This window comes from Ursus americanus, chromosome 4, assembly GCF_024610735.1.
Source record: "Ursus americanus isolate L20-20 chromosome 4, mUrsAme1.1.p, whole genome shotgun sequence".
Lineage (NCBI taxonomy): Eukaryota > Metazoa > Chordata > Mammalia > Carnivora > Ursidae > Ursus > Ursus americanus.
The window spans coordinates 53,044,294-53,070,698 of record NC_142130.1 but is presented as its reverse complement, the minus strand read 5'-3'; the positions used below and the strand labels follow the sequence as shown (position 1 = coordinate 53,070,698).

At 37.3% G+C, this 26,405-nt stretch overlaps 1 protein-coding gene across 1 annotated transcript in view; it reads right to left on the bottom strand.

The window, feature by feature from the left end:
• Positions 1-26,405, bottom strand: part of ZBTB11 (zinc finger and BTB domain containing 11) — a 30,783-nt gene that overhangs the window by 2,429 nt on the left and 1,949 nt on the right. Inside the window, exons 2-10 of the mRNA XM_045785302.2 lie at positions 19,467-19,702; positions 18,578-18,809; positions 9,327-10,171; positions 8,713-8,892; positions 5,947-6,192; positions 4,510-4,654; positions 3,335-3,452; positions 581-739; positions 292-467 (exon numbers count right to left, since the gene is read on the bottom strand). Of these exons, the coding sequence (XP_045641258.1) occupies positions 292-467; positions 581-739; positions 3,335-3,452; positions 4,510-4,654; positions 5,947-6,192; positions 8,713-8,892; positions 9,327-10,171; positions 18,578-18,809; positions 19,467-19,702 (2,337 nt within the window). The remainder of the gene's footprint in view (positions 1-291; positions 468-580; positions 740-3,334; positions 3,453-4,509; positions 4,655-5,946; positions 6,193-8,712; positions 8,893-9,326; positions 10,172-18,577; positions 18,810-19,466; positions 19,703-26,405) is intronic.

Genomic DNA, 26,405 nt, shown 5'->3' with positions numbered 1-26,405 from the left:
GAGACAATTTTGAGTTTCCTATAATCTTAGGATAAGGTAACAGAAGCTTCCAATAGTCCAGCTGACCTACAATACCAAGCTCACTAAAAAAGAAACCTATCTACATACACAATAACTAGGCACCCAGGTTCAGGATCACCTCAATCACTTGAATAAATATTCCATAACATGGGATTAAACTCTTATCAAAGGAAGGTGAGGTAACAGACAAGAGGCCTAGTAAAGGGAGAGTCACTATTGGATTGGCTTTTTATCCTACTTAAATATATACATAATATTAAGTACAGGTACCTTCATGGTTGTTCATGTGTCTCCTATACTCTCTTAGCTGAGTGAATTTTCTTCCACATTGTTCACACACCCGTTCCAGGTTCTGCTTTGCTCTTCCTTTTTTTCCATGGGTAGCCTTCTTTACGTGCCTTCTGAACAATGCTTTCTCATAAAATTCTTTGCCACATATATTACACCTATAATGGGGGTAAAAAAAACACCTAAATTATTTTTTCCAAAGCACCAGCATCCAAAAGAATTAATCCAAGTACATATACATCTCCGCTAAGTTCAGGTCAAATTTATCTACCTGTAAGGCTCAGTGACAGAATGAGACTTCACATGGGAATACCAATCCTTCTTCCAACTATAGCACTTATCGCAAAATTGGCACTGGAATGGCTTCACGCCAAGATGTTTGTTCATGTGCTGACGAAGATCTCTAGCTTCAAAGAAACTTTTTTCACATCTGCAATAACAAAGTTGAAACCACTCAATCGGATCACTTCATTATTCTTTTAAAACAAATTTCCAAGACTCAGTACATTCATGGGTTTCTGGAACTCTACAAAATGATCCCAATTTAAAACAAAAGAAATTAGCCACCTGGGTGGCTTAGACCATTAAGTGTCTGCCTTCGGCTCAGGTCGTGATCCCAGGGTGCTGGGATCAAGACCAGCATCAGGCTCCCTGCTTGTTTGGGAGCCTGCTTCTCCTTCTCCCTCTGCTGCTCCCCCTGCTTGTGCTCTCTCCCTATCAAATAAATAAAATCTTTAATAAATAAATCATAAATAAATAAATTTATTTTTAAGTTTCAAAACCACAAGAATTTGCTACTATTCCAATCTTGCAGTAAAAGGCTTCAGGGTTTGAAGTTCTTTTGGCTCTGGAGTACTGGAAACATGTTTAAGTTTTTATTTAAATCCCAGTTAGTTAACATACAATTTCAGGTGTACAATATAGTGATTCAACACTTCCATACAACACCTGGTGCTCAACATAAGTGCCCTCCTTAATCCCCATCACCTATTTCATCCATGCCCCCACCCACCTCCCCTCTGGTAACCATCAGTTTGTTCTCTATAGTTCAGAGTCCATTTCTTGGTTTGCCTCCCTCTCTCTTTCTCTTTTGCTTGTTTGTTTTATTTCTAGTACTAGAAACATTTAAAAAGAACAATGCAGAGCTCTCAAAGGCTATTGTATAAGACATTGGTTTTCTTTCTCCCCCTAAACCCCATCTGATCCCCCATTTTTCCCCTCTTCCTTTCTGTCCATGTGTTTAGAGTAGGCCTCACTGTTGACCACAGGATGGAGCAACTGCCTCAGACCTAACTCAATCAGAGCACAGCATTCCCTTGGCTGTAATTACTGATGAGGGGATAATCAAATGACTTAACCAGATTCGATCTCAGAACCTATACAGGAATTACCAGAAACGCGGCTTGATGATTTGGGAGTTGAGAGGATGTGAGGCTGAAGCCATTGCTCCTGCCTTGTCCAGAGAGCCTTGGAGACATCAAGTGCTAATGAATGTGAATCTAGTTTATGCTTAACCATTCAGACTCCTAGACTTACCTTTCATTCAAGCCAGTTTAGGTTGGGTTTTCTTTCACTTGCAACTAAAAATCGATTGATAATAAAATATCTGTTTTATAATAAGACTGATTAAAGTGACATCAGTAAATATGGCAGTCAGGAAACCCACAAGCCCAATGCTCCACAAAGCAGTAGACAAAACTGGCCTAAATTATGAGAATCAATTTTACTGGAACTCTGGAAACTGACTAAAAGGGTACAGAGACCAGGCAAACTTATAATTTAAAAAATCGTTAAATGTTTGTAAGAGAGCTTTGTAGCATTTGAACTTACCTTGGTCCCATTCCCTGCTTCTCAGCTCAGCAGCAGCCATGAAGACTGCATTCCCACCATGGGTTCCTAGTGCCCGAGGGACTTATTCTCAAAGAACTGTGGTTGTCTCTTTCAACCTACCCAGTAACTCCCTGAAGGATCCCCTCAAAGAGCCTGCATTTAGTCTGCCCAACTCTATTAGGACTGAGGATTGGGGGGAAAAGAGAAGTCTGTTGAAAACATTTAAAGGCAAATATATTCGCTTCCACTGCATGGGGCAAGAAATAATAGTTTGGTTCAAACAATATACAAACCAAGAGCTTGGGAATGAAATGGTGGTCGATGAGGGGCTTTGAAAAACTCTCACATTCTCCCAGGAATTGAGAAGTCCATGCACTTGGCCAGGGCAATACATATTGAGAAAAGACTGCACAAACAGGAAGAGAAGGCCAAGACAGAGTTGTAACAGCCTGCCTCAGTGTGAAGGCATTCTGGAATTAGGCAGTGGTGATGTCTAATTGCACAATGTACTAAATGTACTAAAAGTCAGTGGATTGTACACTTTAAAATGATGAATTTTATGTTAAGTGAGTTTTATCTCAATTAGAAATTTCAGGAGGCTTTGGAAAATAAAAAGAGGGAGAAAAGAAAAAGAGTCTGAAGAGAGGAAAAACTAGCAGACAAGCCAGCACCTTAGACGAACTGCCTAGAAAAATAATCTCTAGCCTTCCTTCCTATAGTCTCCACCCCCAGGTAATACATTTGAAGAATGTCTTTAAATTATTTCAAGTGAGTGAGTTATGTGTTATGTAATATCTAAATAAAACTAAAAAATCATAAATAGCAATATCTAGGCAAAAAAAAAAAGACTGATTAAAATCAAGAATAAATAAAAATTCAGTATTATCTTCAAACATTTCCTTGTGGTTTTTTTTAGCTTTATTGAGGTATAACTGACAAATAAAATTGTAAGATATTTAAAATGTACATAATGGTTTGATAGATGTATCCGTTGTGAAAGGATTCCTTCCCCCTAGTTAAGTCACGTATCCATCACTTCAGATATATACATATAAGTTCTACTCCCTTAGCAAATTTCAATGATATAATAGTGTTATCCACTAGAGTTATCTCAAATATTTTCTTTTGAAAGGAACTTTCAAATAAACCTGTAAGAACACAAGGAAATTGAACAGTTTATATATTAAATACTTACTGAGTACAATGATAGCCTCGAACTTCTGGCTTTGGCTGGTGTTTCTTTAGGTGCTTGCTAAGTCCAGAGCCCCTGTGAAAAGACTTTCCACAAACTGAGCAAAGGTACTTGGACTCACCTATGAAAAATAAACAATACATCACAAATCCAACAATCGGGTGCTCTTCCAACAGAATACTTTATGTCCTACTTCAAAAGTTATCTATCAAGGGGACACAGAAGCTATTACACTTGGCAGTCATCTTCTCAGAAGAACAACAAACCAGGTCAAAATCTCTATTTCCTCTCAATTACAGTACTAGCAAGGTTACCAATACCCAAAGAACGTCATGCACTTGCATAATCATCCGGATTGTAATCGTACAGAGTTGAATACAAGTTCTGGAGCGACTACCTACCCTTCACTAGCCATTTCCACAGAACTGCTTTAAGCACTGGAAAATAATTAAGTGTGGACTAAAATTTCTAATAAAATTATAAGCCCTATACCCTCTTGACAGTTACATCTGCCTATTACTTAACTTTCTTAAGATTATTTATTTGAGAAAGAATTGGGGGGGGGGGTGGAGAGGCAGAGGGAGAAGCAGACTCCCCACTGAGCAGGGAGCCCAATGAGGGTCATGACCTGAGCTGAAGGCAGATGCTTACCTGACTGAGCCACCCAGGCGCCCCATTAACTTTTTAAAAGCATGACCATTTCTTTAAGTGCCTGGATCTAAATATTGCGTAATTTAACACTCAGGACACTTTTTTCTACACTAAGGGAAAACAATGAATATTTTTACACCAAAAAGATAGCTCTGAAACTAGATTTAAGAACACTTTCTAGGGGCGCCTGGGTGGCTCAGTCGTTAAGCGTCTGCCTTTGGCTCAGGGTGTGATCCCGGGGTCCTGGGATCAAGCCCCATATTGGGCTCCTCCGCTGGGAGCCTGCTTCTTCCTCTCCCACTCCCCCTGCTTGTGTTCCCTCTCTCGCTGGCTGTCTCTCTGTCAAATAAAATCTTAAAAAAAAAAAACAAAAAACACTTTCTAGTCTTACTTTCATTAATAAAAAAACTGCACACATATAGCCATCAGTATATCAATATCATTTCTAAAATAATTACAGCATAATCAATTTAACAGTGACTTAAGAGTATATAATGTGTAACATGTCCATACAAATTAATCATTACCTGTGTGAATACTCATATGTTCTTGAAGACTCCGTTTGGTAACAAATGACTTAACACATAGTTCGCACTGGAACTGCTTTTGTGATTGATGAAGACTCTGGTGTAATTTTAGACCATGCTTATAGATGAAAGTCTTTCCACAGACCTGAGACGGCACAGGTGTTTAAACAGAAAGGAAAAATCAGGGCTGTTTCTGAAGAACGAGGACAGAGAAAGTATATGCCATTTTAAAGAAAAAAGTGTATAAACAAAATGACAAACTGAAGTTGAAACAAGTGTCAATGATATTAGCTGGCTGATCATCTTCTGACTCAGTACGTAACACATATTGCTTTTTCTTAGATCTAAGTGCTCATGGAGGAGCCCAAAGCAGTACAAAAGACCCTCCCGTTGTCCTTGTAAGACATGTGTGCTTTCTACATTAAAAGAGACATGAGAGCTTAATCAAGAAAATATACTAATGTCTTTCTACACCAACTAGAACAGTGCTTCTCAAACTGTGGTGAAGACAACCAGGGGTTTTTTTTTTCCTTTCCCCAATCCATTTTTCGTTAAATATGATAAAAATGTCAAAACAATATCAATTGCCATGACAATTTCTAGATGTCTACTCTCAATTTTTGTACTTATCTTCCATGGACCACACATTTTGAGTAGTGCTACATGAAAAGATCAGAGGCCCAGTTAATACTTATCTTTAAAATTTATGAATAAAATGAAGCTTAGGAGTTGCCTTCTAAAGAAACGAGGGGACAGGGGAGTAGGACAGTAAGTGACAGTATACAATAAAACACAGCTGACCATGTGTTGAGAACTACTGAAGCTGGTTAAAGCGTATATGAGGTTCTAGTCTAGTCTCTTATAACAAAAAGCAAAAAAGAAAAAAAAAGAGGAGACAATCATTAAAAATCTCATTGGGGAAAACATGGCTCATGCTTATATGCAAGGCTGTAGGGGCTACCAGAAAATTTTCGCTGTTCCAAAGAGCCCTAAACTGGCTCATCACAGGATTCTTTACCTAGAAGTTTTATTTTGGCATTTGGATAGTCTCAGTCCTCCGCTCTAGAAAACACACAGCTTAGGCAGGACTTTTGCTAAGGAGATTTGTTTAAACCACGGGTTCCCTTCCAGTCCAGATTGGTCCTGCTGAAGGTTAAAGGGACGAATGGGATAACGAACTGGTTATTCTCACCCAGTACATCCTCTGAATCCTAGTAAGTTTCATGAACATCCTAATATATTCATTTTAAATTACAACAAATTAAATAGCAAATGAAAGAACACAACTGAGAATTACCCTTAATCCAGGCAACTGAAAAAGTCCTAGAATTCTCTGTGACATTTTATAGGAGTGAAGGTGACTCCAGAATCCAACCAGTCACACACTAGTTAAGTGCAAATCTTCTTTATATAATAAAATCAACTTTATGGCATTACCTGGCATGCATGTGGCTTTACACCTGTATGCTTTAACATGTGTATTCGGAGAGAATATAATTTAGGTAATGTCCTTCCACATATGGAACATATAAACTCTCGTTTGGTTCTCCCCTTCTCAGACGATGTTCCCGATGTCTCATTAGATGTAGAATTGGAAGAGGATGAAGTGGGTGCATCTTTTCTGGTATGTCGAATGAGATGTGCTCGCAAGGAGGCACTGTACTGAAACTGTTTTTTACACAACTACAAAAAAAGTAAATAAAATTCTGTCTAAATGTAATTCCGTAACAAATGTTAAATGAAACTTGACTATTTCAATTTCCCATTTCGTGACTATTATATACATCAATAAACACATACACTACGTAAAAGACAATATGCTAGGTATCAGATATAAGGATGAAAGGGGTCAAGACCCAGCCCCTACTCTACAGAGGTTTATAATCTAACCACAGAGGGAGTAACAGAAGCAATAAAGAAAGGCACCAATGAGGAGACTAGGACTGTCTAGAAGGAATGGTAGGACACAGAGAGGGAAGAATGCTATCATCATATGAGTACTAATAGTGGTTAGGTGGAGCAAAACTAGGGGTTAGAGAAAGTAGAAAGATAAAACTGTGATGGTTCTTAAAATTCTTCTTTTGGCCTACTACTTCTGCCATTTTTTTTTTTTTTTTTGACTCTCTCATGATGCTTATCTTGGTACCTCTAAGTAACACGAATAATGGATGAGGACTCTCTCCCTTCACCCCTCCACTCCCTACACATATGCAGACCCTTCCTGTTACCTTACTTTCTTGATATAGCTATGTCTCAGTTTTGACCAATTTCCATGTTCACATTTTTTCAATGATGTAGTTATTATTACAGCTGGGACATAGAGTACACTATGATTCTCTTTCCTTTCTTTTTCTGTTTTGCTTATTTCTCTTTATATTTACTGCTAATTCATCACCAAGCCCTTCCCTCAATTGTCTACTGAGAGGAGATTGAAAGACATCACCTTAAAGAGATCTCTGTCAAGGCATTTTGTCCTGTTCCAATCTGGATTGGTTGTTTCCTATGCTTGGACTCTGTAGAATTGGACCCCATGTTTCCCGGGTTTCCCAGGTCCTGCTCATTTTAGTGGAACACTTCTGCCAATAAGCCTCCTGAGAAAGGGAGTTCGGGAGGTACAACTTTTGAGACCTTGCATGTCTAAAAGTGTTCTTATTCTACCATCACAAATAACTGATAGTTTGGCTACAGATTTTAAGGTAGAAATCATTTCCCTTTAGGATTTTAAAGACATTGTGCCTTCCTTTCTCTTCTAGTTTCCACTGTTGCTGCTGAAAAGCCTGAAGCCATTCTGACCTTTATTCTTTCTATGTCTTTTTCCTCTATCATTATTTATTAGATTTTTTCTTTGTCCCTTGATTTGAAGATTTCATAATTTATCTCGATATACATTTACTTTCATCCATCGTTGTGGGCACTCAACGTGCCCTTTTTCACAAGGAAACTTAAGTTCTGATATTTTTCTGTATTGCACCAATGACTTCCTTCTCTCTATATTCTGTTTGGTGTTATCTGGATATTAGACATCCTATATCAATTCTCTAAATTTCTTTACTCTCATGTTCTAACTTGTCTTTTGCATTATTTTCTGAGACATTTAGTCTATTTCCCAATTTTTCTAAGATTTTTGTATTTGTGGATCCCTCAAAGTTGCTCTTTTTTCTTGAAATATTTATCATGAGTCTGATGATCCCTGACAGCTACTCATATTTTACAATGTTAAAACACTGGATTGGAATTTCTGTGTAAGTGGGGTGGGTGCGGGGGAAGCTGTCAACCATAGGCTTTAGTCGGCACTATCTCCAGGTCCTTTGTTATTGGGCTTTTGGATTTCTCATCTCTGAGAAACCTTTCTGCTTCTGGTTAAGGGTCTGGCGGCTAATATTCTGGGACTTGAGTAGGTAAAGAGAACTTGAAAGGTTTCAACAATCAGTATGTAACGTTTTCTTTTCCCTTGTTTTGGGTATAGTACATTCACCCTCACTGTACACAGCGTTCCCCAAAGCAGTCATGGTTTTACCTCTTCCAGAAGTAGAAGATAGATCTTTGGCTGAGGGACTGGTGGTGGTGATTTAATTGCTTCTTAAATAACAACCAGACTAACTTCTACTTTCAAAGTAGCTAGTAACACTAACTTCTGAGGCATTTGGTACTTCTGCAATACAATTTGGACAGATTCTTAGCTTTCTGCACTGAAAGCCTGGGAACGAGCCCTTTCAAATCTGCTATATCGGTTATTCCATCTATTTATCACGGGCCATAATGCAGTCGCTAAGGTTTTCTCTCCTGTTCTCTTTACCCTTCTATGAGCTTCTATTTTTCAATTTTTTAAGTTTATTTATTTTTAAGTAATCTCTACCCTCAATGTGGGGCTCGAACTCACGATCCTCTGAGATCAAGAGTCACACGCTCTACTGACTAAGACTGCCAGGTACCCCTAAGCTTAGATTTTTTAAATGATAATTTCAGTCTTGTCTTATTAGGGTATGAGGAAGAAGCAAAGATACATCACTGTTTTTTGTGGGGTTTTTTGGGGGAGGGGTCAGAGAAATGACATATACAAATCAGAAGATAACTCTTACATAGCAATATTAAGGGAGACAGAGAAACACTGAGAGAATACTAGTAGAATAACACTGAGCAGTAAACTGGATTCTGTTTATCATGAAAGTAGAGCCATCTTCAATTAGCTTTCCAGTTACTTACCGGACATTTGTAATCTCTAGCTCTTTCATGTTTCAGTGTGTGCATTATAAGGGCATATCGTCTCTGAAAAACCATGCCACATTCCCCACATTTATGGGATGCTGCTTCTTCAGTATTCTCTTTAGCATCCCTTTTTGGCTGTTTCATCTTTTTCCCTCTTTGAACTAATTTCTGGGCTACCTAATTAAGGGACAGAAAACACAATCTAAATAAACATACTCATTTTAATTAAAAAAAAAGATTTATTTACTTGAGAGACAATGTGCAAGCGAAGAGAGCACAAGCAGCTGAAGGAGAAGCAGACTCCCTGCTGAGCAAGGAGCCCCATGCAGGACTCGATCCCAGGACCCTGAGATCATGACCTGAGCCAAAGGCAGACGCTTAACCAACTGAGCCACCCAGGCGCCCTAACTCATTTTAATTTTTAAAATCGTGAATCATGTTATAATATTTCAAATTAATATTATCTTGTTAATATTGGTATTTAAAACATTAAGTTGCTTTCCTGCACCTACTGCCCTTCCTCCCAAAATAATTTTCATGATAGGTATTAAGTTTATGAATAGGATGCTTTTGACTTAAAGCTAAAACCAAAGGTCACCTTTTCGTCGTACCTGCTGAACTGCTGACTTGGGAATGGCTTTCCGTTTTTGCAGCTTTTTCTCCATTCCTTTGTGTAGTCGGATATATCCCCCTTCATTAACAGAACGCTGCCGAAGCCTGCTTCTGTAAGTTTCATCATCAGGGCCAAGGTCTGTCTTTGTTGTCAGTGCAACTAGATTTTCCTGATCTTTTAAAGACTGGCCAAGGTTTTGCATTTGTTCTGGAATGTCTTCAGTACAGATATCTTCAGTTGATGTGTCATTTCCCAGACCACTGTTTTCTGGTGAGCTACTGATGACATTCTCTTTTGAAAGTTTGGGGTGAATATTAGAAACTGTGCTATCTTCTCTGCTGTTTAAAGTTTCTAGTTCTGTCTCATCATTTTTTGTTACTAAATCCACAGACTCCATTTCAGGATGGGAACCAGTTACGCAGCCTGCAGGTGACAGAGTGCCTTGAGCCTCTGAAGAAACCTGGGGTTCAGGGTGTTGTCCTGGCTCTCCATTCTGCTCAGCTTCTGGCAATTCTCCATTCACCAACAGTACAATTTCACAATCACCAAGTTCAGTAGGTAATGTTGTTGTGGTTCCCTCGCTGTTAGCCACAGGAGGTGCGGTACCTCCATTCTGTTCTGGTAAGTCCTGGGTAGATGCAACCGTTTGGACCTCACCCTTCTTATACACTGTTAGCTGCTTCTCTTCCATTAGTTTATGTACACTTTCACAGATTTCTAAAACTTCCGACATGAAAAGATGGCGAGCCAAGATGGCTACATCAGCCATACTACAGAAGTCAAAACTTAGCACAGAAGTATAGGCAAATTCCAATAGAGGAAGAAAGCTTGCCTTACAAAAACCTACATGGGGAAAAAAAATGGGGGTACAAAAAAGTTAAATAACTACTAAAACACCTTAGAAAAACAATTAATACATGATTATGACAATATAAAATAAAATACAAAGGCAAAAAGGCAAATATGACCATTTATTCTGCAATTAAACACTCTGGACTTGTTTTGTGTTCTGGTTGCTTAATTAGCCTTGAACTAACTCACTTCTATGAGCCGAGTCTCTCAATACCTAAAATAGAAAATAATATCAGACTTACTACCTCAAAGAGTTGTTGTAAGGCAGTCATTTTCAAACTGTACTCCTTAGAACCCCGGGGGTTCCTCAAATTCCCCTCAAGAAACAGCTGCTGGAGAATGGAGGGTAAAAAAAGAGAGGGAGGCAGGTGAGTAGGCAGGGTTCAACCAACCTGTCCCCTAACCTCACTTCTGTAAGTATAACTGTAATTTAATAATAGAAGTCCATATAAAAATAATTGTGAACAAAGGGCTATACTACTGAAAATTAAAGAACAAGATCTAACATGGGGGGTCAGCGAAATTTTTCTGTGAAGAATCAGATAACAATTATTGCAGGCCATAAGGTATCTGTTTTAACTACTCAACTCTGCCACTGTAGCTGAAAAAAGTGGCCAAATATAATACATACACAAAAGAGCATGGCTGTATTCCAATATAACTTTATTTACAAAAATGGAGGGAAGAGAGGATTGCCCCTTTGGGCTACAGTTTGCCTATTCCTGGTCTAAGGAAGGAAATACTTACTATACACAGGAGGTATTACATTCTTATTTTATGTGAGAAAATAAAAGCAGTTTATTTCTAAGTTCTCAAGACTTCACTTCAAAAGCCATTAATATTTATGATTCAAAAAACCAGAAGATAAAACAGTGATAAGTCCAACTCTACCTCCATAACCAGTACAATTAAGAATCTGTACAGTCTTTATACAGTTTATACAGTTAAGCAAATAATCTTATTCCCTCTTTATACAATTAAGCAAATAATCTTATTCACCCTTCTTAGGTAGGTAGCATATTACATACACTGTCCTATGCCTTGTCTCTCTGGTATCATAATTTATCTTAGAGATCTTTTACCAAATAAAGAGCGAAAGCACCCTTTTAAAAACTCACATTGCTATATTTTTCAGTTTTGACTCAAGGTCCATAAAATGTAGTCCTTTCATATAAGTAGATACATGATGGACAAAGAAGGGAAACCTTAAACTATGAGGCGTATTAACAGTCCAGTTGAAAACTGAGGGCACTCCACATCAACATCATCATCATGGCTAACTCAGTCATCCCAGGGAAGCTGGTAATTAAATAGGCTGAAGCCATGTTACTTCTGCTACATATTATAAGACCAAGTTAAATAAGCTTGAGGCAAGTATTTCTTTCAAAAACCAAACAAAAAACACAAATAGAATAATGTATTTTGGTATTCTACCCAGTACCTTTTTAATTTCTAAGTTTGAAGTCCTAAGAAAAAATTTCCCACAAAAGAATTAACACTGTTCCAAATAACACTTTAAATATCTAAAACTTTTTTCAAAGGCACAGTCATATGTTTATTGTAAAATACAAAAACACACAAAAGAAAAGTTAAAAAAAAATATTCATAGTTCTGCCAAGAGATAAGAGGCAGATAATTTCGGTATTTTGTTTTTACCGCTAGCCTTCTTACCTACACATATACACAGCCTGCAAAACATTTTAATCAAAATGGACAATTTTGCAAGACAAAAAAGTTCCACAGATCCATTACACAACAATGTGAACATAGTTAATACTTAGAAGTCATTAAAAGGATAAATTTTATAAAAATGAAAAACTAAGAAAAGAAAAAAATGAACAAAATAGTTGGTTATGGGGCGCCTGGGTGGCTCAGTCATTAAGCGTCTGCCTTTAGCTCAGGTCGTGATCTCAGGGTCCTGGAATCGAGCCCCGCATTGGGCTCCCTGCTCGGCAGGAAGCCTGCTTCTCCCTCTCCCACTCCCCCTGCTTGTGTTCCCTCTCTTGCTGTCTCTCTGTCAAATAAATAAATAAAATCTTAAAAAAAAAATAGTTGGTTATAGTAAGTATTAGGGAATAGCATCAAAAAGATGTGATCTCCAGTTGACCTGTGAACTGGACTCTGGGGCACTCAAAGGCTCTTCACCCCTTTCTCCGTCCTTGGAATTTGGGTTCCATTTGCCTTTCCTGCTCCCTGACACTGCTCTAAGGACATAACCATGAGACAGTGATGTGATACTGAAAATACATACACTGATGTGACTGGACCTAGTTAGACCTCTTTCTAAACTTTTAATTTTGATGGGCAGGTGCGGAGATCCATTCATCTTGCTGCCACCCAAGACAAAGCCTCATATATAAGTCCCCATTGCTTGTTAAAACTGCCACCTACCAACCTGGAATGGCCTGCCTGTTTCTTTGGTACAGGGCTAATTTCAGATTATACCAGGGAAGCTCAGAGGAGGGTTACGAACCAACAGAAAGAAAAATTATGACAGGGACTTTCACATCCAGCAATATGGTCAAGTATGATAGCCTAATTTGACCTACTTACTTAAAAAAAAAAAGAGAGAGAGAGATAAAAAAAATTTTTAAGTATTATTTTAAATATCCTTGGTATCCCAGCACTGAGTGAAGGAGGTAAGAAATCTTTCCTGATTAGTCATGACCACAAATCAAGCTTAATTTGGTGGGATTTTTTTTTAATATATAGCACTTTGGTAGTCAAAAACTCCTCAGGCTCAGAATTTAAAGCAGTCCCAGACAGGTAATGCCCTCAGCATCTTAAGAATCAAATGTTTTCTCTGTGGAAAACACCTTCAACCCAGAACTCAAAAGATTTTCCACAAAGTTCTAAAGAATAGGAATTCATTGTGCACAGATTAAAAGAAAAAAAAAAAATCACAAACAAGGCACCATAAACAAGAGCTAGTGGAAACAAACACCATGAATCAAATCAGCAAAGATTTTAAGTACTGCTATGATCAAGTACAGAAAGTCAAGAGTGGCATATCATCACCAGTAAAGAGCAAAAGGTCATAAAAAGTAGCACCCTATAAGAGACATTTGAAAAGGTAGTAAATGGAGAAGAGGGATGTCTGGCTGGCTCAGTCAGTAGAGCATATGACTCTTGATCTCAGGTTTGTGCGTTCAAGCCCCATGTTGGGCACAGAGCTTACTTAAATAAAATTAAAAATTTAAAAAAAAATGAAAAAGAGGCTGGAATAAAAAACTCGATGAATGAATTTAACAGGAAATGAAACACAGTGAGATGTGGGTCAATTAAAATTTTCCAGAATAGGGGAGTCTGGGTGGCTCAGTTGGTTAAGCATCTGCCTTTGGCTCAGGTCATGATCTCAGGATCCTGGGCTCTCCGCTCAGTGGGGAGTCTGCTTCTCCCTCTCACTCTCCCCCTGTACTCTCTCTCTCAAATAAATAAAAATCTTTAAAAATAACAAAAAAATAAAAAATGAAAAACCCCAAAAGTTTTCCAGAATAATCTGTATAGAGATAAATACAAACGAGAAATTAAGGGTCACAGACTATAAAGTGAGAATGTTTAATTGGAATTTCAAAAGGTAGAAGAGAGAAAATGAGGGAGAAACAAGTTCTGAAGGCATACTGGCTGAGACTTTTTCTCAACTGATGAAGGACAACAATCTCAATTGCTGAGTTCAGGAAGTTCAACAATTTCTATGCAGGACAGTTGAAAGTCAAAGATCCTCATGCTGGATTAAGAACAAAATCCAGAAATATGATGTTTAAAGAGAAATGTAAAACAGAGAGATACAAAAAGGTTGAAAATGGAAGATATGCTAGGCAAATAGTAATGACAATATTGTTTACATACCTAAAAAATATTTACTAAAGCAGCCAAAATAGAAAATAAATTTATAAGAGCAGCCAACATAGATTTTTAAGGGTAAAAAGCATCAATAAAGATAAAGAGGGTCGTTACCTAATGATAAAAGGAAATTTTATCATAAATCAGTAACTCAAAACTTACGTGCATCTAACATGTCCTCAAGATACACAAAACAAAAACTGAAGAAACTCAGTAATAGACAAATGAATCACACTTAGTTAATATCCTAAGCATCTCTGTCGATAACTGATAGATCAAGCACACAAAATAATCAGTAAAGAATTAACAAGCCACAATAGATTGAATATTGCTCCCAACTGAAAAAAACTCACATTCTATTCAAGCAAAATGAAGCTTATAAAAATAGACCATATGTAGGGTCAAAAGCAACAAATCTGCAGTATTAAAGGGAAACTTACAGTCTTAAATGCTTAAACCGGAAAGTTAGAAAGGTTGGGAGTTAGTGGGTTAAAAGCATTATACTTAACAGTCAAAAAAAGACAGAATAACAGTGGCCCCTGTCTGGCTTCGTCAGTACAGCATGTGACTCTTGATCTCATGGTTCTAAGTTTGAGCCCCACATTGGGCACAGAGCCCCAAATTGGGCATTTTTTACTTTAAAAAATAAAATAAAGACAGTAACACTCAAATACAGTAAAAGGAAGACTAATGAAGGGAAATCAGTAAAAGAAAATAACAGCTTTTTTAAAAATAATTTTTTGTTTTTTTAAAGATCTTATTTACTTATTTTAGAGTGAGAGCACGTGCAACTGGGTAAGAGGCAGAAGGGGACAGAGAGGGACAAGCAGACTCTGTGCTGAGTGTGGAGACCAATGTGGGGCTCGATCTCATGACCCTGAGATCATGACCTGAGCCGAAATCAAGAGTCCACTGCTCAACTAACTGAGCCACCCAGGTGACCCAACAGCTGTTCTTTGAACAGCGTGTCAAGAAAAATTAGTCAAAACTTGTTAAGAGGCAAAAAAAGATGATCAGGTGTTCAGAGCAGTGCTGAACATGCACCACTGATTGACTGCTATTGACTAGACTATTTTACAACACAGAAAAATGACAGAAGATGCAAATGAGGGACGCCTCGGTGGCTCAGTAGGTTGAGTGTTCAACTCTTGGTTTCAGCTCAGGTCATGATCTCAGGGTCCTGAGATGGAGCTCTGGGTTGGGCTCCAAGCTCAGCAGGGAGTCTGCTGGAGATTCTCGATCTCCTTCCCCCTCTGCCCCTCTTCCGCTTATGTGTGTGCACTCTCCCGCTCGCTCTCTCTCAAAATAAATGAATAAATCTTAAAGAAAGAAAAGAAAACCTGAATAACCCTTTAACCATTAAATGTGCCAGATTAGTAGTTAAAAATCTTCCCCCAACTCCACTATAAGCCCAGGCAATTTTAGCCACCATTCTACCAAACATTGGTAGAATCTACCAACTCTGATGTATCAAAACATGAAGCTGTGAAAAAGAAAAAAGAAAAATTACTCATGAATAAACATGCAAATTTTCTAGACAATATTAGTAAACCAAACAGCACTTTATAAAGCTGGTAATAATATGACTGAACTGGATTTATTTCAAGAACAAAAAACTGGCTTCACAGAAAATCTTGTAATTTCCCACATTAACAGAATGGTAGAAGGTAGGTGGTTTCAATAAATACAGAAAAAAGATACGTGCAAGTCAATACTGCTGGAGGAGGTCATCAAGAAGACCTGACTTCCAGTTGACCCTTGTGCTGGACCCAGACAAGTGGAGGCCCCTCACCCCTCCCTGTTCCTAGAATGTGTGTTTCACTTGTCTTTGTTCCCAGAAGCTGCCCCAAAAATACATCCTTGAGATAGAAACTTGGTATCTGGACTGGGTACATGACTAAACCCATTTAAGGCCTCCAGAGTACATGACTAAACATAGTTAAGGCCTCTATATAAATTTTTAAGATTCTGGCACAGAGATCTATTCACCTTGCAGCTGCCCAAGACAATCCTCATAAGTACTGGCCCCCTGTGCAGATTACACCTGGGAACCTCCTCAGAGAGTTACAAACCAGCACCCATTCTAGAGGGAATATCCTTAATGTTAAAAGGGTAAAGGGTTATCTATCTAAAACATTTACCAAATGATATACTTCATGGTAAAAAAGCACTTTCTTTAGAAACACGAATGAGATAAGTGAACCCCCTATCACCATTTCTGTTCAACTGCTGCTTTTTTGAGGTCCTGGACAGCATCGTAAAGCAAGGAAAAAAATTTCAAAATACAAGGACTGGAAAGGTAGAAACAAAACCAACACCATTAGCAGATAATCTATTTCTTTTATATGGAAAACTTCAAAGAATCTATAGATAAATGACTGAATGACTAAGGGAATTTAGCTATATTACTGCATATAAAATACACACCCAAAATAAATCCAAAATTATGTAATTTTAAGAAAAAAATACAATACTTTCAGAACATATAAAGTACCTTAGAACAATCCTACAAAAGATGTTTGAGATTGTTATGGATAAATCTCTCAAACTTTATTAATTCAATGTAATCTCTACCAAAATACACTATCTCATGTGTAAGTTGACAAGCCGCTTTTATAGTTTTTATGGAGTAAAGAGTTAGACCCACCTGAATAATAAATGTGGGAGACTTTCCTTATTATTATAAAAGTAAGGTAATTAAGACCAAGTGAAAATAGTGTACGGAGAGACAACCAACAGACTAGAACAAAGCCTAGAATCAGTACCAAACATGGAGAACTTTGTTTTGTTAGAGAATTTGTATGGTCAACTGACAGGAAGAGGATGGAGTCTTCACTAAAAGGTTCTGAGACAAGTGATGATCAAAATGGGAAAAAAATGAAATCAAACACCTATTTCACACCAACAAAAATAAATTCCAAACAGATTAAAACTTAAATATGAAAAACTATGAAAATTTAAAAAGACAATCTATGAACATGTCTTTATGACTTAGTAGAGAAAAATTTTTTACAAGCATAAAGGAAAACACTGATTAATTCAACTACATTAACGAGGTAATTAAAAAAGATATACATTTTATCTTTTCATTCTGTACATGTATTTTTTCTTTACCTAATATGTAAACCAAATAAAAACTATCTACTTTGCCTACTGACTTATATTTGCTGCACAATATATAAAAATAAGCATATAAGATAAAAAATACATGAGGTATTTTATTGGAATATCAGGATGCTGTATTGCAGTTAACCTGGGGCAGACACTTCATTTGCTAAGCTGCTGAGAAACTGAAAAAGAACAACGCTCATACACCTCTCTTTCTGCTTCAGCTGCATAAAAGATAGGAAAAAAATTCCAAAGCTGACTTTTATCAAAAGTCTACATCTGTGATGAATTTTATTATTCAGATGGCCCCGTATAAGACATATTTTCTCCTGAGTCATCAAACCCAGAAAAAGTAAATATCGCTAATCTAAAATGTAATGCAATTCTATGCTCCATTAAAATTTTTGCTCATCATTGTATCCCCAGAGCCCAGGATTGTTCCTCACACACAGCAGATGCTTAATAAATATTTTTTAATACTTAAACATATCTACTGCAAAGAAAAAATATATGTATTTGTCTTTCCAGAACAAGAGATTTTAAAAAGTATAAGTTAGGGGCACCTGGCTGGCTCAGTAGGTACAGCATGCAACCCTTGATCTTGGGGTCATGACTTTGAGCTCCATGTTGGGTGTGAAGTCTACTTTAAATACAATATTAAAAAAAAAAGTATAAGGTGGAAAAGGATCAGTGGTTAACTAAGTATTTATACACCTGGATAAAGTCACTTTTTTGTTTCAGAAAAGGAAAATGATATTTCACACAGTGATGTCAGTAATTCAATTATCAAAGAGTTACAGTAAGTTAATATTATGAGAAAATGTACAAATAAGGTTACCTATTTTAATTCTTCCTAAACTTTCATTGGTTGACTCCTAAGCCAATACATAAGTTCTAGTGAGCCAAGAGAAAGTCAAATTATTCATTTACAGTAACAATAAAACCAAAGGAAAAAAGCCACACCTAGAATTTTGATTATTGTGCATTAACAGTTTGACTACTGGAACTAATGAATTCTGATAATTAATCTTTAAAAATGAAAAACAACAGACCTACAAAAGTGCTCTGTATGCTCCAAAACATAAGATACAGGAAGTCAATTTTTAAACAATTTTTAAATAACATATTCACTTAGTGTAATATAACACTGATGCGGTTATGAATTTCTCTGAAACTGTTTTTAGCCATGTAAATCTCAGAAATTTTCCTACTGTTACATTTGTCTCACCTAAGAGGTAGTGATAGAAAATGACAGCCTTTTCCATAACCGTACCTTGGAAACTTGCTCAAAGGAAGGACTTTTTCAATTGAGCTTAGTCTACTACTATAAGTGGGCTTCTCCCACTGCAGCATAAATCCTGAGTTTCTAAGACACACACACACATACACGCCCTTCTTCCAGTAGGTACTTACAAACACAAAGCAGGAGTATTAGAAAATTCTTACCAGAAAGATCCACCACTGCTTCATGACTGGAAACAGCTCCTTTCTCAATAAAAAGATCTCGAAAATATTCACTATTAGCTGACAAAACAGATTTATGAGCTTTGTACTCTTCTCCCTCAATTAACAAAGTAACATCACAGAACTGGTTGGAGAGTCTCTGTTCGTTGAGCTGTTTTAAGACAGCCTGACAATGTTTTGGAGAAGAACGTTTCACCACTCCTTTGGTGTCAACCTATCAAAATAAGTTTAAGACCAAGAGTTGTATTATATATCATATGTATTTCTACCTTTAACAGAATTTGAAACATGACACATTACTCACTTTTAAAGACACCATTAAGTAACATGAAGAAACAGCCAGATATTCTTTATTATCTATATATTTAAATAAAAAGCTAGGTCATTCTCACTATTTTCTGCCATGTTCATTCTACTTGACCCAATGAAAACCTGCATCTCACTTCTTGCTGCCTCCTCCTACGAGTCAGAAATTTGATGATGTATGAAAGTAATGCAGATAAAAAACAAAAGCCTAGCCAGTTTAATTTTACCTTGTTTCACGACCTAGAGACTGCTTCCAGAAATGTATTCTGTCTACCTGCACCAATATACCATTTAAAAAGATAGGAAGAATGATTAACAACAAACCAAGTAATATTCTGAAGAGAAGAAACAACAGGAATATTTATGATTAATGAAAAAGCAGTATTAGCATACTTTTAGTGTATGTAACAACATAGTGCATTACCTGAAACACAGACTTACTTAAATTCCCAGTGTCAGTACCAACAGTCAAGCAGTTTCAGTACTTTAAGAAAAAATTCACCAAGACTACAAATACTACTACAGTAGTTACAGATGTTAAAGGTGAATGGAAAGTTCCACTTACGAATACAAGTTCATGTTTGGATACTGGCTTCTTTTTTGCAGGCTTGGAGGCTGTAGTTGGAGGTGAAGTGAAATTGCTCAGATCATCTTCTGATTCATTACTTTCCTCTCCAGATTCAAGGTCTAGTCCCAATTCTTCTAGCATTTCTGAAGTATCTGATATTGGACGGGAGCGATCTAGCTTCTCCTGGCATTTGCTACACTGTTTAATGTAATCTTTCACTTGCTTTAATATACCTATAATAAAAATAAAAATAACAAGTCAAATTTAATGCTGCTCTCATTTGAAAATTGAAAATTATTTATTTATTTAATTTTTTTAGATTTTATTTATTTATTTGACAGAGGTAGAGACAGCCAGCGAGAGAGGGAACACAGGCAGGGAGAGTGGGAGAGGAAGAAGCAGGCTTTTAGCGGAGGAGCCTGATGTGGGGCTCGATCCCAATCATACCCTCAGCCAAAGGCAGACGCTTAACGACTGAGCCACCCAGGAGCCCCTGAAAATTATTTATTGTTGGTTAATCTATGTATACCGATGTATGAGTGCATATGTCCAGACACACACATGTCCCATAAATTATGTAAAAGTGATTTCTTTAGAATGTAAAGTACATTTTTTCATAGATGTAAGGTTATAAATGATGGTTTCCATGCTTATTTTTGTTTATTCCTATTCACTTCCCCACCACATAAGATGCTTATGTAGCAGTGCCCATTTCCATGTGATTTGCAACCCATTCATGCTATAGGAACTATATGAAAATGCCAATATGACCTTCATGAACAGGAATATAATGTGGTTACCTCTCCACCCTACTAACATCAGGCTTGACCATGCAATTTGCTTTGGTCAAGGGAATATGAATAAATGTAACATGTGCCATGTATCAGAAGCTTTAAGAGGCACAGTTTCCCATCAATGCTCTGATCTTTGCCCCCTGTCTCAAATAACAGTATGTTCCAGATGGATGCCATCCTTCAGAGCCTGAATTGCAGATGAAAAAAAGACAGGTGGAGTCAACTGTAACCTGAACTACAACCACAACTTGTAATGAGAGTGTAAAATCAATCTCATTTTTTAAAGTTATGAGATTTTAGGGTTGTATGAAAAAACAGCGTACACAATCTAACAAAAATTAGATTGTATATAAGCCACTCACAAAACCCTATTCTGAATTTCAACTTCTAGCTCAGCATGTTGGGGTAGGAGTAAAGAGCAGGGAGGAACACTACATACAAACACACACCCACAATCATCCTTGTAAGGTAAGACCAATTAATTTCCATCCTACAAATGAGAAAATGAAGCCCTGAGAGGTAAGAAACTTGTCCAAAATTGCATCTACTAAATTGCATAACTGGGCTTCCAAAAGCCATGTGATTTTCAGTATATTATGCGAACTTACACAGGAACACATTTGTCTATAACTATGATGGAAAATTCTCCCCCCACAATCCCCAAGTAAAATGTAAATGAAAGGCTCATTAATAAGCTAAAATAATATAGAGATATATAGTGAATTCCTGAAAAGAAATTCAAGATGTCAAATTATACCATAGTTCCTTGCACTTTCAACCTTCAGATAACATTCAAGCAATATTTCTTAAATGTATTATGTCCCGGGGCCGCCTGGGTGGCTCACTCGGTTAAGTGGCTGCCTTTGGCTCAGGTCATGATCTCAGGGTCCTGGGATCGAGCCCCACGTTGGGCTCCCTGCTTGGCAGGGAGTCTGCTTCTCCCTCTTGCTCCCCCAGCTTGTGACAGCTAAATCTCTCTGTCAAATAAATAAATAAAATCTTTTAAAAAATTGTATTATGTCCCATACTTAGTAAAAAAGTGTACACTGGACTAATAAATTCAGAAAATTATACTCTTATTTTACACACACATAATAGATATTACCATATTCAAACCTCTGAGAGTTCTACAGTGAAGAAATTTGTTTAACAAGAATTTGCCAAATTTATTTGTTCATAAACCTCCTTTCCCCCATCCCAAACATAACTTAGGAAGTAATGGGTTAGAGTGAAATAAAACTTCCATAAAAAATGCATTCACATGTGCATATTTAGAGGACAATATACATTGTAATGTCTCAATGCTAAAGTCAATAGAAAGTCTACATTAATATGAGGTATAGAGTGAGCAGATTTTTTTTAAATGATGAAAAAGCTGGATAGATACATATATTTTACATACATGGAGAGGTGCCTGGCTGACTCAGTTGGTAGAACATGTGACTCTTGATCTCAGGGTTGTGGGTTCAAGCCCCACATTGGACGTGGAGCTTACTTAAAATAAAAAGAAAAAAATATGTCCATTCTCTTTGTTAAAAAAAAAAAGTACATAGATTGGGGTGATAAAAAATTTCTGAAGATGAATAGTGGTGATGGTCGCACAACAATGTGAATGTACTTAATGCCACTGAACTGTACACTTAAAAATTGTAAATTTTATATAATGTATATTTTACCACAATAAAAAAAGTAAATGAGTACAAATTTCTAATTATAAATAAGTCATGCAGATGAAAACTACAGCATAGGGGATATAGTCAATAATATGGTAATAACTGTTTATGGTGATATATAGCACCTAAACTTACCATGGTGAGCATTTCATAACATACATAATTGTTGAATCCCTACGTTGTACACATGAAACTAATATTGTCTACTATACTAATAAAAAGAGTAAATGTGTATATGAACAGAAGACACATAAAAGAATATATATTTTCTTTAGATATTTTATTTGAGAGAGGGAGACCACATGCACTCATGTGCAGGCCATAGGGCTGAGGAAGAGGAAGAGGGCCAGGCAGACTCAGCATTGAGCAAGGAGCCTGATGCAGGGGTTGATCCCAAGACTCTGAGATTGTGACTTGAGCCGAAATCAAGAGTTGGACACTCAACCGACTGAGCAACCCAAGCACCCTAAGAATATATTTCTAAGTAAAAAACATACTTAGAGAATGTGGAAGGAAATTCCCATGTTCATAATAAACAAAGAAAAAGGCATTTTTTTCCTAATTAATTTTTCCTAATTAATTTTCCTAATTAATTATTTCCAAACATTTTATGATTCTACACAGTTCAGTATATTCTGCATACAGCAGAAGTCTGATTACACTATAAACTGGTTGAGTTCAAATGGTATTGGAGAAACTATATAGGAAGCATTTGAAAAGGATGAAATAATAACTACTGCAGGAAAAAATTATTAATGTATGATAGTCAGTCAACTGTCTCAAAAGGGACCCGATATGTTTCAAGTCCTTTCATCTGACTGTTAATGTTTTGATGGGATCATCTTAAACCTTGCTTTACAAATTCAGAAACCTGACCTCTTTAGTTCATCCAGAATTGATTAAGTTGAAAGACTGACTCAGGTTAACCACTAAAAAGGCATCAATGTATGAACATAGTTAATTTACTACATTACTGCCAGGAGTTGAAACTACTTATGAAGCAAAATCTGAATCCACTAATTAGCTTTGTGACCATGGCCAAGTTGCCAAACCTCTCTATGCCTGTGTGTCATCAGCTGTAAAATAGGATAACAATATGGTGCTGTTATGACTGTTAATATTTATAAAGCCCTTTGAACAGTATATGACACACAGTTACTACATAAGTATTTGTTAAATACAGTAATACTTACTGATCAACCTCTCTGGTACTCAAAAAAACAAAAACAAAAAACCAATATAAAACACCAAGTTACCATTAAAAGATTCTTCACTAAGCATAGAATCAAAACAAAGAAAGATGAAAGTCCTTAGTGGGTAATCCTCTAATAAAACAACCTGAGAAACAGTTTCTTACCCTAGGACAGGGTTTCTCAACCTCAGCAGTGTTAACATTTTGGGCCAAGATGATTGCTGGAGTGGGGAAGGGTGCCAAGGGCTGTCCTGTCCATTCTTACTGTAGAATGTTTACGAGCATTCCTGACCTCTACCCAAATAGATGTCAACAGCAAAACCTCAACCACCACCAGCTGACAACCAAAACTGTCTCCAGACAGAGCCAGATGTCCCCTGGGAGGCAAAATCGTCCCTGGGTTGAGAACCAATGCTTGAAACATCTATTTGCCAATGATTTGCTCCTCTTAGCTATTCAAGAACATCCTTCCTGGTCAGTTTTGGATACAACGACCACCCCCAGTTCAGGCGCTCCCGTTTCTAGCTCCATGCATTTTAGTTCTTCCTTGATCTGTTTTCTTTTCTTCAAAGAGGTTACAATGGTTAGTTATAGCTATATTTACAAAGACCCAGTTCTTGGTGGGTTTTCTAGAGATTACATCCTCCTCTTCTAGACCAAATAACAGTGGCATCAATGTATCCCATAGTCTAAACAAAAATAAATCAGTCTTTAGGATAGGAACTTCTGCAGGCAGCTAATTTAACCTATTACTTTTTTTTTTTTTTTTTTTTTTTTTTTTTTTTGCTAGTTTTAATCTTAGTTTGCCCTCCTAATTTTATCTTCACGTTTTGGAAGCATTTCACGGTAGATCCCCATGCATCAGCATCTGACTGAGGCAGGGGAGAGAATCATTTATTTTGAAACTCCAGCACATAATTCAATACAGGATAAAATAAGGGGGGGGGGCGAGAATATTTATTACATTTTACATTCTGAAATGTGCTATATGTAAACATTAGGCACTGACCCAGAGTTTTTCAACTACACTCAAAAGAGGGACATTGCTACAAACTTGCCTGAGCACCAAAATATAATTTATGATGGCAGCATTCCTAAAAAGCAGAATAAATAATCAATCTCAGCAAGCTGTCCTTGATACAACTTCTAGTTGTATCCAGAATGACTCTGGAATAATTCTTTTGGCACCTACATTGATCAAATCTTATTAGCTTTCAAGGGCGCCTGGGTAGTGCAGTCGTTAAGCATCTGCCTTCGGCTCAGGATCACGCACTGAGCCGTGATCCCGGCGTTCCGGGATCGAGTCCCACATCGGGCTCCTCCACTGGGAGCCTGCTTTTTCCTCTCCCACTCCCCCTGCTTGGGTTCCCTCTCTCGCTGGCTGTCTCTCTGTCACATAAATAAATTATTTTTTTTAAAAAATCTTATTAGCTTTCAGATAAACAGCCTACAATGGCTTTGGAGTATGTATATCTTGAGTAGAAACAAGAAAACAATCCAAGTGTTAATGTATTAAATATCAAAATGAATAACTACTTTTAAAAAAGCTTTTTTTTTTTTTTTAAGATTTTATTTATTTATTTGACAGGAGAGAGAGACAGGGAGAGAGGGAACACAAGCAGGGGGATTGGGAGAGGGAGAAGCAGACTTCCCGCTGAGCAGGGAGCCCAGTGCGGGGCTCTATCCCAGGACCCTCGGATCATGACCTGAGCTGAAGGCAGACGCTTAACGTCTTAGCTACCCAGGCACCCCTAAAAAAACTTTTTAAAATGAATAGCTATTAATGGGGGGCAAACTTCTCTGATGCTTATTATGAATTCTTATTACTTCTTCTTTTTCTTAAGTAAATTTTACGCCCAACGTGTGGTCTGAACTCACAACCCTGAGATCAAGAGTCGCATGCTCTATGGACTGAGCCAGCTAGGTGCCCCAAATTCTTATTATACTAAAATAATAAAAGTAATGAGATCATCAAATAACCAAAACTCATTACATATTAACAAAATAGCATTTTATGAAAAATCTCTATTTTCCAAAACAAAACAAAATTAGTAAGAAAAGGGGTACTACTTTATATTTTTGAAAATCTTTTTAATGTGTGGCTCAACAGAAGACAGATCATCATATATGCTTCTGCATTCAATCTACTGCCATATAGCATATGTCACGTAGCCCCTGGAAAACACCACTGTATACTTGGGAGATAAGGAGTAAAAAAGGCAAATAATGCCTTGGAATAATCACGAAAATAATTTTGATTCGTGGATCCTCTGAAAGGATCTCAGGGCCTCCCCTGTCAGGGGTTTAGTACCGTAAGTATGGTACATCAAGAATAGCTGTTCTAGTTGCTTAAGCACTTTTATATTTTACAAATGTATACAAATCACAAATGTATCTCTTTCATTTTTCAATTAAACATAAACATGGTCTGTTTTTTTGTCTAAGACACTGCACACCAAAAAACAAACAAAAACCACCCGCCAAACTGCATTCACTATCACTCACAGATAATAAATTTAGGGAAGGAAATTTTTAAGATTTTATTTATTTGAGAAAGAGAGAGCGAAAGAGAACAAGAGGGGGAGCTGCAGAGGAAGAGGGAGAAGCAGGATCCCAGCTGAGCAGGGAGCCCTATGCGGGGCTCAATCCAGGACCCTGGGTATCATGACCTGAGCAAAAGGCAGAAGCTTAACCAACTGAGCCACCCAGGGGCCCTGGGAAGGAAAATTCTTAACACTAAACCCTTATAGCACCATTTAACAGTGGTTAAGAGTGTGAAACTACAAAGGTCAGCTGTGTGACCTCTAACATATTTATGCTCCTGGTGCTTTTAGTTTCCTCATCTGTAAAATAGAGGTATAAATGTTTCCACCTTACAAGGTTTTATCAAGATTAAATGAGTGAAAAACAAATTAAGAGCTCAGAACGACACCTGCATGTAAAAGTCTGATCAATGTTACTTTTAGCTGTAATTTTCATTTTTAACATGTCATAAAGTATTTCGAAAAAAAATTTTTTTTAAAGATTTTATTTATTTGACAGAGAGAGACACAGCCAGCGAGAGAGAGGGAACACAAGCAGAGGGAGTGGGAGAGGAAGAAGCAGGCTCCCAGCAGAGGAGCCTGATGTGGGCTCGTTCCCATAACGCTGGGATCACGCCCTCAGCCGAAGGCAGATGCTTAACGACTGAGCCACACAGGCGCCCCTGAAAAAAAAATTTTAAGTAATTTCTACACCCAACGTGGGGCTCGAACTTACCACCCACAGATCAAGACTC